This window comes from Crinia signifera, chromosome 5 (genome assembly GCF_055691185.1).
Source record: "Crinia signifera chromosome 5, ASM5569118v1, whole genome shotgun sequence".
In the NCBI taxonomy this organism is placed as follows: Eukaryota; Metazoa; Chordata; class Amphibia; order Anura; family Myobatrachidae; genus Crinia; species Crinia signifera.
The window spans coordinates 163,599,819-163,616,920 of NC_139221.1; the positions used below are offsets into that span (position 1 = coordinate 163,599,819).

General features: G+C 43.8%; 1 protein-coding gene across 1 annotated transcript in view; it reads right to left on the minus strand.

Annotated features, from left to right (window-relative positions):
• Positions 1-16,283, minus strand: part of STAC (SH3 and cysteine rich domain) — a 242,738-nt gene extending 226,455 nt beyond the window's left edge. The window contains exon 1 of the mRNA XM_083188212.1: positions 15,779-16,283. Coding sequence (XP_083044338.1) covers positions 15,779-15,886 — 108 coding nt within the window. The 5' untranslated portion in view covers positions 15,887-16,283. The remainder of the gene's footprint in view (positions 1-15,778) is intronic.
• Positions 16,284-17,102: the final 819 nt, after the last annotated feature.

The following is a 17,102-nucleotide window of genomic DNA, read 5'->3' on the forward strand; positions in this document are numbered from 1 at the left end:
GATGGACAAAATTTGGGCCTTATTTTAGTTCACTCTTTCTGACAAAATCCTTCTTAGATGGACAAAATCATGTGCACTGCAGGGGGGCAGATGTAAAATGTGCAGAGAATTAGATTTGGGTGAGTTATTTTGTTTCTGTGCAGCGAATATGCAGACTGCTTTATTTTTACACTGCAATATAGATCTCACTTTGAAGTAAAACCCCACCCAAATCTAACTCTCTCTGCACAAGTAACATCTACCCCACCTGCAGTGCACATGGATTTGTCCATCTAAGAAGGAATTTGCCAGAAGGAGTGAACCAGAATAAGGCGCATAGTTTTGTTTCTATTGTAAACTCTGTTGCTAAATAATAAGAAACACAATTGAGCTGTATCATAATAAAATCATTCTTTACTATACAGCTGGAAGCCAGGAACTGTTGCTTTAGATTACTTATGCATAGTATTAGTATATAGGCAGCATCCCCTGGAATCCATCTGTTCTTCTTATCCTCTTACAATGTGACATCATAAGGGTAACCATAGCAATCACAGACAACATCAAAGAAAGAGGATTTCTCCTGTTTTCAGGTGTCAATAGAAATTAGACTGTACTGTCATTGTCAATTTAATAAGACCATTTTCAGCTACCAGACTTCATAAAACGTAATTGAAAACCATTATTCTCTGATGCACACGTAGAATATGTGTCATCTACTTAATAGATGACACAGACCCTTATTTGCATCAGAGATAGGAAAAATACATTTGTGATGCAAGAGGATACAATCTATAAATAAAACTATGCTGTATAGATTTTACAAATTAATTTAGGAAGTTATTGTGGAAAAAATTCCTCTCTTGAAAAGATACCTTGGGCCAAATGTAATAGGGTGAGAGTTTCAGAAAGTGAGAGATTTTGGGAGAGTTTTCCCATGTTTTTTAAAGCAGCAATCAATTACACTGCAAAACCAGGCTGATTTTGCCATGTAATTGATTGCTGCTTTAAAAAACATGGAAAAACTCTCCCAAAATCTCTTTTCTGAAACTCTCACCCTATTACATTTGGCCCCTTGTGTGCAATCTAAATAAAATGCTAGATATTATACAAAAATGGTGGATGCAATAGTAGGAAAAGCATCTGACTGTGATGCTGTAGCTTTATGCCTAGTCTGATGGTGCCCTCTCACCTAATCACCTCCTCCCACTCCCGTGTCCAAGACTTCTCTCGCGCTGCCCCCCTGCACTGGAACAACCTCCCGCCACCCATCAGGCTTTCTGATTCCCTTACCTCCTTCAAGCGCTCCCTCAAAACCCACTTTTTTCGACTAGCCTATCCCTCCTCCTAACCTCTTTTGATCCTCTTATCCTGCCTCCGTTCCCCTCCGTTCCTACTTATCCTATTGTTTTTCGTTCGTCCACCCACCTATTTTTAGTATGTTAACTCTTATGAGTAGGGCCCTCCTTCCTCACGTACTCACCCTACCTCTTTACCTCACCTGTGCTCCTGTCCTGTTCTTCCCTTCCTCTACTTCATCTTTAGTCTCCTTGACAATTTTGACACCTACTTCTGAACTGATGCTGATTTTAGTTCTACCAGCTATACCCCCATTTATACTGTATTTTTCAACACACCCTGTACGTTACCTCGTCATTTTTTTTTGTTTGCTATGTACGGCGCTGCGGACACTTTGCGGCGCCATATAAATAAACGTACTACTACTACTACTAGGTGCCATGCCATTTTGCCAGGTACATTAATTGATATCACTGGTTTGTCTTGTAGAATAACACTTGTCAGAGCTGTGTTATCAGTTATATAGCACACACACATTCAGGCCTTATTCAGATCTGAGCTCAGTACAAATTTGTTCGGAAAATGGGCAAAACCATGTGCACTGCAGGTGGGGCAGATGTAACATGTATAGAGAGAGAGAGTTAGATTTGCGTGAATTATTTTGTTTCTGTGCAGGGTAAATACTGGCTGCATTATTTTTACACTGCAATTTAGTTTTCAGTTTCAGCACATCCCACCCAAATTTAACTCTCTTTGCACAGGTTACATCTGCCCCACCTGCAGTGCACATGGTTTTGCCCATTTTCCAAACAAATTTGTACTGAGCTCAGATCTGAATAAGGCCCATTATACAGCGAGAAATATTTAGTCATTCACATAGTTCTCATCAGGGAATGCCAATGTGATAGTGCCTCTTTACAAGGCATTGGTAAGACCACACTTGGAATACTGTGTTCGGTTCTTGGCACCGCACCTTAAAAAGGACATAAATGAATTGGAACAGGTACAGAGAAGGGCAAGCTAGTAAAAGGTCTCAAATCACTAGATTACAAAGATAGGTTAACCAGGCTGAATATGTTTTTTTACTGGAGAAACAGAGGTTGAGAGATGATATGATTAGTATGTTCAAATACAGGATTGGGAATCATATGGAACTTGGAGATGATTTGTTCACTAACAGGCCTATATTTAGGACACGCGGGCATGTACTGAGGATCCGATACGTAATGCCGGCGGTCGGAATCCCGACACTGGCATCCCGACCGCCGAAATCCCGACATGGGGGGGACGTGGATCGCCCCCCCTTGCGGGCTCGCTGCGCTCGCCACGCAGCGGGCCCGGTGCCTCACTATGCTCGGCACGCTATTTTATTCTCCCTCTATGGGTGTCGTGGACACCCACAAAGGGAGAAAGTTTCGGGATTTCGGCGGTCGGGATTCCAGACCGCCGGCAAATTGACCGCATCCCTGTACTGAGGCTCAAGGAAAATAAATTCCGCACTGAATTGAGAAGAGGATTCTTCACCATTAGAGCAGTAAAATTCTGGAACTCCTTGCCGGGGGGTGATTACAGCAACTACTGTGAAAGAATTTATATCAAAACACATTTTTTGGCCACTAAGGGAATCCTATAGGGATATGGTCATTGGGTCCCCAGCATGATGGTAGACAAGCATTAGGTAGACATGCATTTAGGTTGACATGACTTAAGGTAGACATGCAGGAAGGTTGACATGACTTAAAGTCGACATGTGTTAGGTCGATAGGGTCATTAGGTGGACAGGGTGATTAGGTTTACATGGGTAAGGTCGACAGGGTGAATAGGTCGACATGGTTTTTTTACTGTTTTTAGACCCAAAAATGTGCCGACAGGCGGTATTTCATGCCTTACCATCCACTAGGGTGTGGTGGGAGAATAAAATAGTGTGCCAAGCATATTGGGGCACCATGCCCGAAACATGGCGAGCATAGCGAGCCATGCGAGGGGATGCAGTACTACATTTTAGTGTTTATGTTGACTGTGTTGACAATCCCAGTAAAAAAAAAAACATGTAGACTTTTTCAATGTCGACCATACCCATGTCGACCTAATGACCCTGTCAAACTTACTCATGTTGACCTAATGACCCTGTCGACCTAAAGTCATGTCTACCTTCCTGCATGTCGACCTTAACTCATGTTGACCTAAATGAGTGTCGACCTAATGACTTGATCCACACCCATCCTATAGATATTACTTACTCAAGTCAGTGGTTACAAGGCAGATAGGTTGAACTTGATGGACTAACGTCTTTTTTCAGCCTTAATTACTATGTTACTATGTTCTCTGCCCCAGTGGAATCTATACTCTCTATCACATGTACACACATATACACTAGGATTCATTTATGTGACACAGCAAAGTAACATAGCAGTATGTTTTTGGCGTGTGTAAGGAAAGCCATACAAACAGGGAAATCACACAAACGCCACACAGATTGGCCATGACTGGGAATTGCACTGATGAACTAAGGCCCTCATTCTAATTATATCGGCCCCCCTTGTGTTCGCATGGGGGTCCAATGTTTGTGCCATGCGCATAATTGTTTATGCTCATGTGCAGGGCTTCTGTGCAAGTGCCTACTCCTACCTGCACTGTTGGGGGGTGGGATGGGGTTGGTGGCAGCCGTCCTACATGGGAATGTCCAGTGTTTCATGGACGTCCCCATGCAAACGCTGGGCATTCCCATGTAAATCCAGTCGTGGCTGCTTACAGCCCCTCTGTAGACTGGCCACACCCCTAAACATGGGCCCCTACCACAGCATTCACCATGGTGGGCCCTTCATGCCCCAGTCTGACACTGTCCAGAGTACTCTCAGAACAAGGGTTTTAGCTAGTCATCTCTCTATTCAGGTTGGACATTCCATGGTAACTCACATTGTATATGTACAGTTCTGGTCAACATTATTGGTACCCTTTGATTTTAAGCACAACCTGTTAAGGTACCAAATTGATATATATTTTTTTTCTTTTCTCTGCTTTGTACATCTGGCCCTTAGTGTGCTATTTTTAAGCACATTTGGCAGTGAATGTTCTCGCAACCCTCCATTTTGTGAGTGGATTAAGGGCCTAATTCATGTTTGTATGCACATTCCTACACAGCTGCCATTTTGTTAGGTTATGGAACTGCTAAATCATCACCAGTGAAGCTGCTTCCCAGGAAAGGCAACAAACACCCACCAGAGCCATCACAAAGTACTCTGCAATTATGTTCATTGAAACATTGAATCCTCGAGTGTGTCTATGGTCAGACAGACTGGCTGTGGCAGTAGCAGCTCTGGTGCCATGTTTCTCTATGTACATGGTAGCAGCTGAATGCAGGTACATGCTTCCAAAACGATCATGACACACCGAAATGGTCTTCTTCTGTTAATTACTCTGTGTGTATAACATGCCAGTTCCAGCACGATAGCAATGCACTCTGGCACGCAGGCAGTGCAATCACAGCATATACACAGTATGCTGATAATCATTGTGAGAATATCATCATTGCATACAAACATGAATTAGGCCCTGAGACAATACCAATTTACTGCCCTTTGGCGGGATGTACTAAAGGTAAAATGCGGTAAAACACCCGTTTTACCGCATTTTCCTATGTATCAATACCCGTCCACCCCGTTTTCGCTAGGCAGGGTATCACCTCTGGGTGGCGATACCCTATAGAAGCCTATGGGCTTCTTTCGGCGTCCGCCGTCCGCGCGCCCCCCCCCCCTCCTTTGATCTCCTCCTCCCCCTGGTGTCACAGCCAGGAGGACATCCGGCTTCAGGGGGGAGGAGGAGACGCAGGGGGACGCTGGCAGCCGCCGGGAGGTGACGGAAACCCCCGCAGACCACATCACAGGTATCGCGGGGGTCTCCGTCACCGCAACCCGATGCTAGCCGCATTTGTTAGTACATATGCGGCAGCATCGCGGCGGCTGCCATGCGAAGGGCGGCGATGTATATTAATACATGCCGCCCCTTTTGAGAATGATTAGCAGGCAATGAACTAAAGAGGTATTTTTGAATCCATCCTGTAATTTTTATCACAGGCAGATTTTGAGATAATGCTGGAAATAGGCAAAATCCTATTTCTGCTGTATCCATTATTCAATTACTGTTGGCTTTGCCATCTTTATATCAAGGCCAGTCACCAGGCAACCAAAGCAGCCCCAACCTCAAGCACAACAATCCACTGCCAGCTACTTTTTACTTCACTGGTGGCAAAATAAAAAATACTTTGTACTGCCAAAAAAAAAAGGAATCATACAGCTTCCAGGCAGCTACAGTACTACCCCTGTGGTTTTCAGGCAGCTCTATAGGTGCTTACACATGGGGCAATATGATCGCTGGCAATATATTGCTAGCAATATATTGGTCAGCAATCATATTGCTCAGTGTCCCATTTTCATCTGCGACCAGAGTAGGTCGCAGATGAAAAGGTCTCACTGCAGGGAGAAGAGGCAGGGGAAGTCGCGACCATTCAGGGGCTGAAAACGGGAGCGTGCATCCGGCTATTTATCACTGGTGCACACTCCAATCACTGGTAATATGGTTGCTCAGCTACCATATTTCCAGCGATATTTGCTATAATCGCCCCCATGTGTACGCACCCTATCTGTCCTTTACTATTTATAGGTTTATACTTTAATGACAGGTTATGCCTCCTATGCCTGCATCTGTGAATCTGTATACGCAGCTGCTTCCACTAACACGACCATGACAAACCATAACACACCCACTGAATGGACAAGATTTGTGTATAAAGCACCTCACAGTCACCATCCAGGAGCGCCCATCACTTTCTGATACCGTCCACCTTGATCGCGCCAGCATGCGCAGGCTGTGTAATGTATGTTTTATAGATATTTACAATTTTATAAACATTTTCTCAGTTTCAGTTTCAAAAAGTCGCTGAACTATGTGAATATCAGGATTGCATGCAGCAGTGGCGTAACTAGATACATGTGGGCCCCATAGCAAAAGTTTGTAAGTGCCCCTATTTATCACCTAATGCTGAAAAATGTATACAGCACATAATACTTTGACAGGCTAAGTGGGCCCCTCTCAGTTCTGGGCCCCATAGCAGCTGCACCCCCTGCCCCTATTGTAGTTACGCCATTGGCATGCAGATTTAATGTGACTTGGGCCTTTAATATTTTTTCAGATTTATAGTTGTGTTGCAAATAAATTCAATATGGCTCATTTATCAATGGAGGGGGTAACAAGGAAGGTGCTATTTTTTCACACTTCATGTGGCAATAAACATCAGTGTACAGGTCTAAATGTTGATTGTGGGATGAACACATTTCATATAGAATATGGGATAAACATTGAGGCAAAAACTAGATATGGATTTGTAGGATGAAAGACTACTGAGTAGTGTAATACTAATAACATGTTGCTAGTTATCCTGTAAGTCATCAGGTCAACATGATCGTTCTGTCAATATGCAGCATGTTATCATGTTGACGTTCATCATGTGTACCCAAGTTATATGTCAGCATGGTAGACTGCTTACAAACTGTCCCTGGTTGTCTAGTGGCTTCTTACACTCACCTGGTGGCATTTCTCCACCTTTCCCTAACCCTAATTATCCCCCTGGTGCCTAACTTTAACCTCACCCTGCAGTCTAACCCTAGCCATCCTGGAAGTGTCCGACCCAAATAAATGTTGGCACCCTAAAAACTGAATTTAGCAGGAATGCACAGAGACATCTTAGCCCCAAAAACCAGGCAGTTAAACACTACCTCCGCTCCGAGGGCATCTTTATAGGAGCTTGGTCACTATTTCCTACAGCAAGCCAGTCTAACTTCATTTTATGGAGGCAACTCTTAAGCAGATGCACATAAGAAAATCTAACCAGAAAGAAACATTTTAAACTGATTACATGTGAAATGGGTGTGGATTATAACTTCAACAGTACCTAGGTCTACAAATGGCCGACAGCAAAAATGTAACAAAGGTCGGCATGCACTAGGAAAAAATGCCCTAGGACAAAATATGGTTAATGGGGGGGAATTCTTGTTTACTTGCAATACAGCGAGTTCAGCCCCATCCCGATATTTTGGGGACTGCGCATGGTCTATTATGCGCATGTGCAGCCCCCCTTTGCAAATGGCTTTAGCGACTTGCATAGTTGCCAAGATATTCAGGGCAGACTAGGGGCAGGTGCATGGGGATGCTTAGCATTTCCTGGGCGTACCCACAAAAGCGGTGGGTGCGCCCAGGAAAACACTGTGCATCCCATATGAATGCAGGCAGCCATTGCTTGCCGGGGGCGGGCTGCTGACGTCACCGCCCAATCTTCCTCCAGGCATGCTCAAATAAAACTCAGTTTTCACAGAAGGCAGGAGATATCAGTTGCTGGTCGTGACCATCAAATGATTTCTCCTGCAGTGGAGGCATGCGAGGGATGACTTCTTGTTACGCATCCTCTAAAATGTTACTGAGGAGATTCAGCGGTGTCAGGTGTTCAGACGGGAGGCAGGAGGCGTCTCAGGTGCCGCAGCTCACCGAAGCAACCTGAATCAGGCCCCAAATGTCCACACAAGCAAAAGTGTCAACATGAAAAAGTTTGCAAGATAAAAAGGTCGACATGAGTTTTTCTCAATTTTGGTGTCTCTGTTGACTCCAATTAGTGTAACGCATACCCTTGCTTCTGTTCTCAATTGTAGTGGATCATAAAGTATGAACAAGTTATCTGAATGAAAAAAAAAAAACTGTGAAAAATTTGACCTTTTCATGTGTAGACAATTTCTATGTCAACCTTTTGTCAATGCAGACCTACAGTAGTGTATGTTGACCCATAGTGGTCAACCTTATTATTGTCAGCCTAACAACCAAAACCAATTTGAAATAACTCCAGTCGCCAAAATTTCATGTACCACATACCGTATAAATGATGATTCGAGCAGTATTTTAGCAGAAATAAAAATGATCTAAGATAATTAAGTGTAGGATTAACTGTGAGACAATAAGATGCTACATGTGTGTTCAACCAAGTAGACCATGGCAATATTTTACTGTGCTGAATAAATATATAAATGCAGCTGCACACATTTGTGGTCCATAGCTGATCACTACAGTACAGTATGTCTGTGTCTTCTTCTTCATACTGTACTTGTACTGGAAGGATGAGACACACGCTATGACACAGCCCATCTAATCTACCTTAGGTACATACAAATATCATTCAAGCAGATATTGTTCTAGATCCTTATATTGCCAAATTATGATGTATGTTGTATGTACAGTAGGAGCAATTCAAAACACTGAAAGATTTTGATAGATTCTGTTAAAGGTTTAGTATCTGTGGCCCTCAGCAGGCAGATATTTATGCTTCCTTAGAATTCTTATCATCTCAATTCCTCTCAAGTCATTAAATCAAAGGTTAAACGGATACACCTTATTTGCATCCTAATTGCTTTCTCTAAAAGCACAAACATAAAGATCCCCAGAACTGCTATTGCCTTCATGTTGACAACATAATGCAGGTCTACTCATTGGTTATTCCTCCTTTATCAGGACATGGGCACGTTTACCCCATTAAACAGGCTTGATATTTTCATACTGGCTTAGTGTCACCTGTTACATATTAATCTATCCCATATATAATATGTACCTGTATCTATGAAATTGACATTTACTGAACATAAGAATACTGTATATCTCCAATAAGCACACTTTAATAAAAATATACACATACAAGAATTACATGCAATTTGCAGCAGCTGGCCACATCACAGATAGCAACGCAGGCAATGAGCCACTGAAATAGCAAAGGACTGCTTGTAATGGTGGCACAAATACATTGCACATCACTTAGAAATGATACAGTGATCAGGTAAATGCTGCCCCATGCTGCCCTGCATGAGTTAAATCCCGCACATGTGCATGGCTGCTAATGCATTTGCAGCCTTGCACACAGTGAGAAATCCATTTGTAATCACTCACCAGCGAATTGACCCCTTGTGTTCTCAGCTATTGAGTAAGTAAAGACTTACTCTGTACGGTGAAGGCCCCCCCAATGGTCAGGTGCCGTCTGCGCTTTCTGGGGCACTCACAGAAAATGCTGGCATGTTGCCCACAGACGGCCGCCGGCTGTCAATCATGCGTACAGACAGCGAAGGGAAGTGAAAAGGGGTGGGGAGGGGGAGGAGCCACATGGGTGGCTATTTACTTGTGGGCGTGACCAGAACGATCGTGCTGTTTTAGCCAAGCCCCCGACGTGCAATGCCATTTGTAAGGCATTGCACTGCGGTGGGCAGGGCTAAAACGGCGTGATTCACGTAATTTGAGACCCGCGGACATACAAACACCCCCCCCCCCCCCGCTGAGGGGGGTTCGCCTGTGCCAGCGGGGGGGAGCCGTCGGTTTTGCGGGAGGGTTGCCCCGTCTTTCCGGGGGGCCGGGAGGGGGACCCTATTTCCGGGACCCTGCCGGCCATTCCGGGAGGGTAGGCAACCCTGATCTGATTGCAGAACAAATTTGTTCTCAAAATGGGCAAAACCATGTGCACTGCAGGTGGGGCAGATGTAACGGGAGACATTTACTAAGATGTGTATTCTACTTCACATGTGATGTTGCTATGGGCAACCAATCAGATCCTGTCTACTATCTTCTAGAGGGTGCTAAATACATAAGAAGTAGATTGTGATTGGTTGCCCGTAGCCAGTGGCGTAACTATGAATTGGGTGCCCCCCCGCTGTTAATGGGGGGTGCCCCCCGCCGCACCCCCCACCCGCAGCCTTACCTGTCTTGCTGGTCCCGTCCCGGCTCCCTTGCTGGCTTCATTCTTCTGCTAGTGAGACGGACCAACACAAAATGTCCGCCCCCATACAGCAGACAGTTTCAGAGAACTGTCTGCTATATGGGGCGGACATTTTATTGTGGTCCGTCTCACTAGCAGAACAATGAAGCCAGCAAGGGAGCCGGGACGGGACCAGTGAAGTCAGGTAATGCTGCGGGCGGCGGATGGGCGGACGGGAGGGGGCTAACTATAGCACCACAGCCCCCCCGGCGCCCACACATGCACAGCGCCCCCCCCCCCCCTGTGGCCGCGGGGGTTGCGGTGCTATAGTTACGCCTCTGTCCGTAGCAACATCACATGTGAAGTAGAATACACATCTTAGTAAATTTCCCCCAACATGTGCAGAGAGAGAGTTAAATTTGGGTGGGGTGTGTTGAAACTGAAATCTAAATTGAAGTGTAAAAAAAATGCAGCCAGTATTTACTCTGAACAGAAAGAAAATAGCTCACCCAAATCTAACTCTCTCTATACATGTTACATCTGCCCCACCTGCAGTGCACATGGTTTTGCCCATTTTGAGAACAAATTTGAACTGCGATCAGATCTGAATGAGGGCCTACTGTATATGTAAAACAGTGTAGCCCTCGGAGAAGAGGAAATTAAATCTGTATATTAGACAATGGTGTACAGGATATTAAGCAGGTGTATACTATTGGTCTACATGCTGTCAGAGCCAAAATAATATTAATAAAAAATAAAAAATGGCAAGCCAAGCAGATGGTTCAGGCTACCCGATTCTGTAAAGCTACTAGCTTTTAAGAGCAATGGATTAAAGAATAAGCTCCTGTCTATTTATCCTCACTTTAAAATGCCTTGATTGCCATTAAGTAACCATTATTAATCTTAATTAAACTTCCATTCCTCCTAATTAAACCTCTGCAGTTTGTAATGTTTTGTCCACTGACTGTCATAGTAGCTACATGTGTAATACGGTTGGTAGGTTGATAGTCAATGTCAATACCATATGGTCGACATGCTTATGGTCGATGTGTTCAAAAGGTCGATTTATATAAAAAGTTTGACTTTTTTGTTTTAATTTCCTGTATTATACATTACCCGCCCTCTGGACTGCGACTGGGAATGTTAAAATGCGCCAAGCGCAGCAGCAGTGGAGGGAAGCACCTGGCCTGAACCATGGCGGTCGAAGCAACCCATGCCAGTTCACTAATTGGGGGCCAATGCGCTCAGGTGTTGACATTGACATCTAATAAAGGGAAAAACTCATCTCAACCTTTTCCTCACCTTCCATGAGTTGCAGTCAACCTTGTGGGTGCTGAACTTTTGGTGTTGACCTAAAACTGCAACCTCTACATGTAACTTTAAGTTTTATTTTTGACAAATAAAAATCCCTAAAGGTACCCATGCACTGCTGGAGTATGGATCATTAGGTCACCAGCATTATGGTCAACAAGCATTAGGTTGACACCATTAGGTCGACATGCATTTAGGTCGACCTGTAGGAAGTTGGACATGACTTTAGGTCGACAGGGTCATAAGGTCGACATGGGTAAGGTCTACAGGGTCATTAGGTCGACATGGGTAAGGTCGACATTGAAAAAGTTAACTTTTACCGGAATGTCATCACAGTCAACATAAACACTAAAATGTAGCGCTGCGCTCGCCATACTTTGGGCATGGTGTCTCGCTATGCTCAGCACACTATTTTATTCTCCCACCACGCATGACCGTATACCCACTGCTGCAGTGTACAGCCACCCGATACACCGCGAGACCTTCCCAGACGGCAGTGATGGATCACATGCGTCCCAGCTCACCACCGGGAGGGAGGTCCCAGGTCAGGTGGTCAGACAGCCAGCAGATCCGACCACTGACTCGGGTCTGATGCACACAGAGGGACATCAGAGGGACATCAAACTGACCCAATTTGGTCCGATTTGATGGAATCGGACGAAATGGGCTCAGTGTATGGGCACCTTTAGAAGAGTTGATTCAGTATGTGCAGTAAGCAGGTTTGTTCATATGTACTATGTTTCAGAAAGGAACAAATAAGGTTCGTAATGTCCTGTACAACTTTACTATTACTATATAATTCTATACTGCTGTCTGCAAACTAGCCCTAACCTTCGTGGACTGTTTTAAAAGGTTCCCATACACTAGGGTGATTCCACAGCAATTTGGTCATCGATCATCTAATTCCGGCAAAAAATAGAATGAAAAGTGTCAAAATCGCATTGGAGTCTTAAAATCGCAAGTGCTTCACTATAAATAAATTGCATAGCCAAGCATCTGGCAGGCTTGGCTGTAATTGCATAGCATGAAGTCAATCATATGCGATTTTCACATCTTGTACAAAAGAACTGCATAAGGTGTATGGTATGCAGTCCTGCTGCCCGGGAGGTGCCCAGGTGTTTCAGGGGGGATCGCGGGCAACAGCTCCTGGAGAGATATCTCCAGAGTGTATGTTCACCAATAGTTTTGTTCTTCTGGATGTTCATTATTCTTCAGTATTAGCCAGCTAGCAGCATATTTTTGTTATTGTGTATATGCTGTAATATAGATTTTTCACAATACTTTCCTGTTCCTTACACTATATTAAATATAATTTACTAAAGAGACATGATACAATAAAACCACAATCACTAAACATTTCCTGGGGATTAATGTGCACCAATGTCTGCCAAAACTGATCTGAGCTCTATGCACCTACCAACAGCCCTTTTCTTTGGAAATGATGTATAGAAAGTACCGGAATAAACATTTTACAAATACAGTACATTGCTATTCATTATTTGATGTTGTTGTGCTCACAGATCTAAATCCACATACTGTATTCCTCATCTGGCCATATCACTATGCTTGCTTTCATAGCTGTTATCATTGTCAGAAAGAGCTGTCTCACAACAGGTGTAATAATGCATACAGTATACACACAACTCAACATGCAACATACACAACACAAACAGACATGCCTTCAAATATGCAACAATGGAGCATACTCAAGTAGCTGCAGCTTTAACTACAGCTTCTTCCAATTCAATCAGTGGGAATTAAGCCACGTGTTATTTCCCGAGGGTTTACTTGTCCTCACAGCTTCAGGAGCTGCAAGAAAAAATGGGAATAACATACAGGGACACCCCATTGGGGTAAATTTACTAAGATGGGAGTTCTATTAAGGATGCGACATTGCCCATAGCAACCAACCAGATTCCATTTCTTATTTATTTAGGACCTTCTATAAGATTATAGATTAAATCTGATTGGTTGGTTGCTATGTGCAAAATCCCATCTTCAGTAGAACTCCATCTTAGTAAATTTACCACATTGATTCCACAGTTCATGCAGAATCAGAATAGAAGAATAGAATAGGTGGCGAGCGTAGCAAGCCACCGTGCCCGCAAAGGGCTTTGTTGCACTTGCCCCCCTGTCTGCGTCCGGCCAGTCGGGATCCTGCCGTCAAGCTAATGACTGTTGGGATCCCAACTGTCGGGTCCATATACCACACTCGAAAAGTCCTGGCTGCTGCATAGTAGCACTTCATATACAGAGTCAGACTCAGACACACACAAATGTATAAGAGAAGCTTCCACTCTGGAAACATTTCAAAAATAGACTCAAGACTTTCCTGTTCACCCAAGCATTTCACTAATGTTCTTTGTTAAGTTGTTAGTTTGTTTGGATTTTGTGCCGTAAAAGGCTAATACAAGCACTTCGAGTCCTATTAGGAGAAAAGTGCTATACTGTATAAATAACATTATTATTTTTTATTATTAGGGTATGGGTGAAAACCGGACCATGACAAAACCCCCGGACCGCCGGGTGTCCTGTCCGGGAGTGTCCTGTCCGGGGGGCTGCCTGTGACACCTGTCACCAGGGAGAGGAGTAGGGATAGAATAAAGCCTCCCTGTATGGTCCGGGCATGTAGAAAACCGGGCGGTCCGGACCACACGGGGAGGCTGTAATCTCCCCTCCCCCATGTCCCTAGTGATAGCTATCACAGGGACCCCCCCGGACAGGACACCCCCTGGACCGGACCCTACAAGCTCCGGACTGCAGATTTTGATGTCCTCTCCGGCACTCCGGAGTGTAGTCCGGTCTGGTTTTTACATAGTCCCTTAGTATTATTATTATTATTATTAGTTGTGCACATTAAGTTAATCTGCTGCAATGTAGTTGTGTGCTTCCAAGTTTTTTTTCTTATGTGAATACGATGCATATTTTAACCCTTTCAAGTCCAACGTCTAGTCAGGCTCAAAAGCCCTAGTGCTAGTAGCAGATCCAATGGTGAGCCACTTTAAAATAAGAATATTAACATGGTTCAACATTCAATGTAGACCATTTTTTTTTCATTAAAAAAAAAGACAATTAATTTAAACATTTAAACCAGACTGTTTGAATTGCAAAAAAGAATTTGGACTGCAAAAGGTAAAGGTGCGTACACACGGGGCAATATGATCACTAGTAATATATTGCTCAGCAATCATATTGCCCCGTGTCCCGTTTTCATCTGCGACCAGAGATGGTCACAGATGAAAATTTAAACACTGTTGGGTGAAGAGGCAGGGGATGTCGCTGGTTGGAGGAGCATGTTCCTCCGACCAGCGACCATTCATGGGCTGAACACGGGAGCGCGCACCCGGCGATTTATCGCTGGGGCACACTCCAATCACTGGCAATATGCTCGCTCAGCGACCATATTCCCAGCGATTTCTGCCCCTATCGCCCCCGTGTGTACACAGCATTAATGTAAAATGATGCTCGGTGCAGCTGAGTCTTGCTGTACCTGGTGCACAGAGTAGGGACTATTTGACGCGACAGTGTAAAAGGACACATCTGTTGTTCTAAGTTTTCATTTTTTTTTTTTTTTAGGCTGGTTGTTTAGGGACATAATTTATCTTGGGGTTTGTGCATATCATCTTTTAAATATTCAGTGAATTCAGTAAGCTATGTAACTGTATATGTTGCAGAATTTGATTTCCTTCCATCAGGTTTCCACACACTGCCCCATTAGTGCATAGAAGTCTGCTGTATAAATTCTCTTGGCTGCATAAAGATAGACTGCTGTTTGGATGGAATCGTGCTATATATCATAATGCACAGCACAGCATCTGGATTATAAAGCAGGGCTAGGCTGCTGTGCACAGAGGCTGACCTAAGTGCACACATCACTGGCATCCAGACATCACTGGCATACAGTACATTCCATGCCCACCCTCTACCTTGCATTGTGCGTGCACACATAATAACATTTCAAAGCTGAATCCAGCCTGACAGGATAACCTGAATATCTGGATTGTATCTCCAAAATTGGTAAGGTATGCTTTTCAAGAACATTAAGCCCTCGTTTAATCTAATGGCACAGCAGATGTATATTAAACATGTTATACATTATTCTATCTTTCAATGAAGTCACGGAGTGTATATTAACACAGTCCTATGATCCGAGTGTAATACTGTGTATAGCTTGCAGACAATCCATAGAACAAATACATCACAATAACAAGTAGCTGACAGTACCAGGAGGTAAGGATAAAATAAATAGTAATTTCATCAGCAGCAGTCTAACAGGAGCCCTTGCACCGGGGCAGCTTAGCTGCTCACACAAGAGCTGTCATGCTTCTGTTGGTGTATGTAACAACCTGTAGTAACAAGCTGTAGTAACAACCCATAGTAACAGTCTGTAGTAACATCACAAAGCAAATACAGTACCTTTGATTCTTGGCTACTGGTGGAAGCTGGCGATTGAGGCTGTTCAGTATTACCAAGTTCATCCTCCCTGTCTACACTGTCTCCCATGGTGCTGCTTGGAGGTATCATTCTCTGCTGTGTAAGAGCTGATTACTATGTCAATTAAAGTGGGGGAAAGTACAGTAGCATTGCATGGAACACTGGCTGCTACTCGCTTCTCCAGTTAGCAAAGGTCTTCATGTTGGGGCTACTGTATCTCCTGCAGACAGCAGCCTCCCCCCCCGGATCAATCTCTCCCAGGCAAGTTGTCTCCTGAGTAGAACGGCTTCTGTAGGGCTGCGCAGCGTGTGAGTGAATTGTCTTCTCCCTTTATAGTAAAAAGCCTGGAGGTATGGGACATGGAGCTGTGGCTGTCAGACCTGGTGATCGGGATAGAAGTGAGCTGAAGCAGAAATCCTGGGCTGCTTACACATGAGGCATGGGAGGGAGGAGCTGGCTACAGCCACACTTACTGTAGGAAGGATAATAGCTTGTATAGGCATGTGCTGCTGCTGTCATCTACTACTATTGCACAGGGAAACTCAGCTGAATGGACCAGAATTGAAAAGCATTTATTTCATTGGTTAAACGAAATGGATTAACAATGTCTAAGGAAGAGCAGGTTTAGTGTGAAAAAAAAGATGCTTACTGGAAACAAAGGGTGAGATTTAATAGGATGAGAGATTCAGAAAGTGAGAGATTTGGTGAGAAATCTCCTATTTTTTTAAAGCGGCAATCATTTACACTGCAAAACCAGGCAGTGTAAATGATTGCCGCTTTAAAAAAACTGGAGATTTCTCACCAAATCTCTCACTTTCTGAATCTCTCATCCTATTAAATCTCACCCAATAAATCTATCAGTTTTAAATATTTTACAAAGTGTTTTAAATGACTCCCTTGTAAAAAAAATAACCAATGTTTAAAATGTGATCCATAAAATTTGATTATTACAGTATGTGGATTCCTAGACAACAGGTGCAGTTCTCAGGAACTTTCGCTCCTTGAACCGCAGCAGGTTTCTGACAAGGCATCTGCTTTTGCATTGAACCCGGTCTGTGGATAATAATACGTTTGAATTGAGCAATAAACAAAGCCCGGTGAGCTTTTCTGTAATTCAACCTATTGGCAGATTCAAAATAGGTTATGTACTTATGGGCCATAAGGACGATCACCCAAAACCCTCCAGCCAATGCCTCCACTCCTCCAAAAGTAATTTAATAGCCAAACGTTCACAATTTCCCACATCATAAATAGCCTCTGCTGTAGAGAACTTATGGGAGTAGAATGCACAAGGATGAAGCTTCCC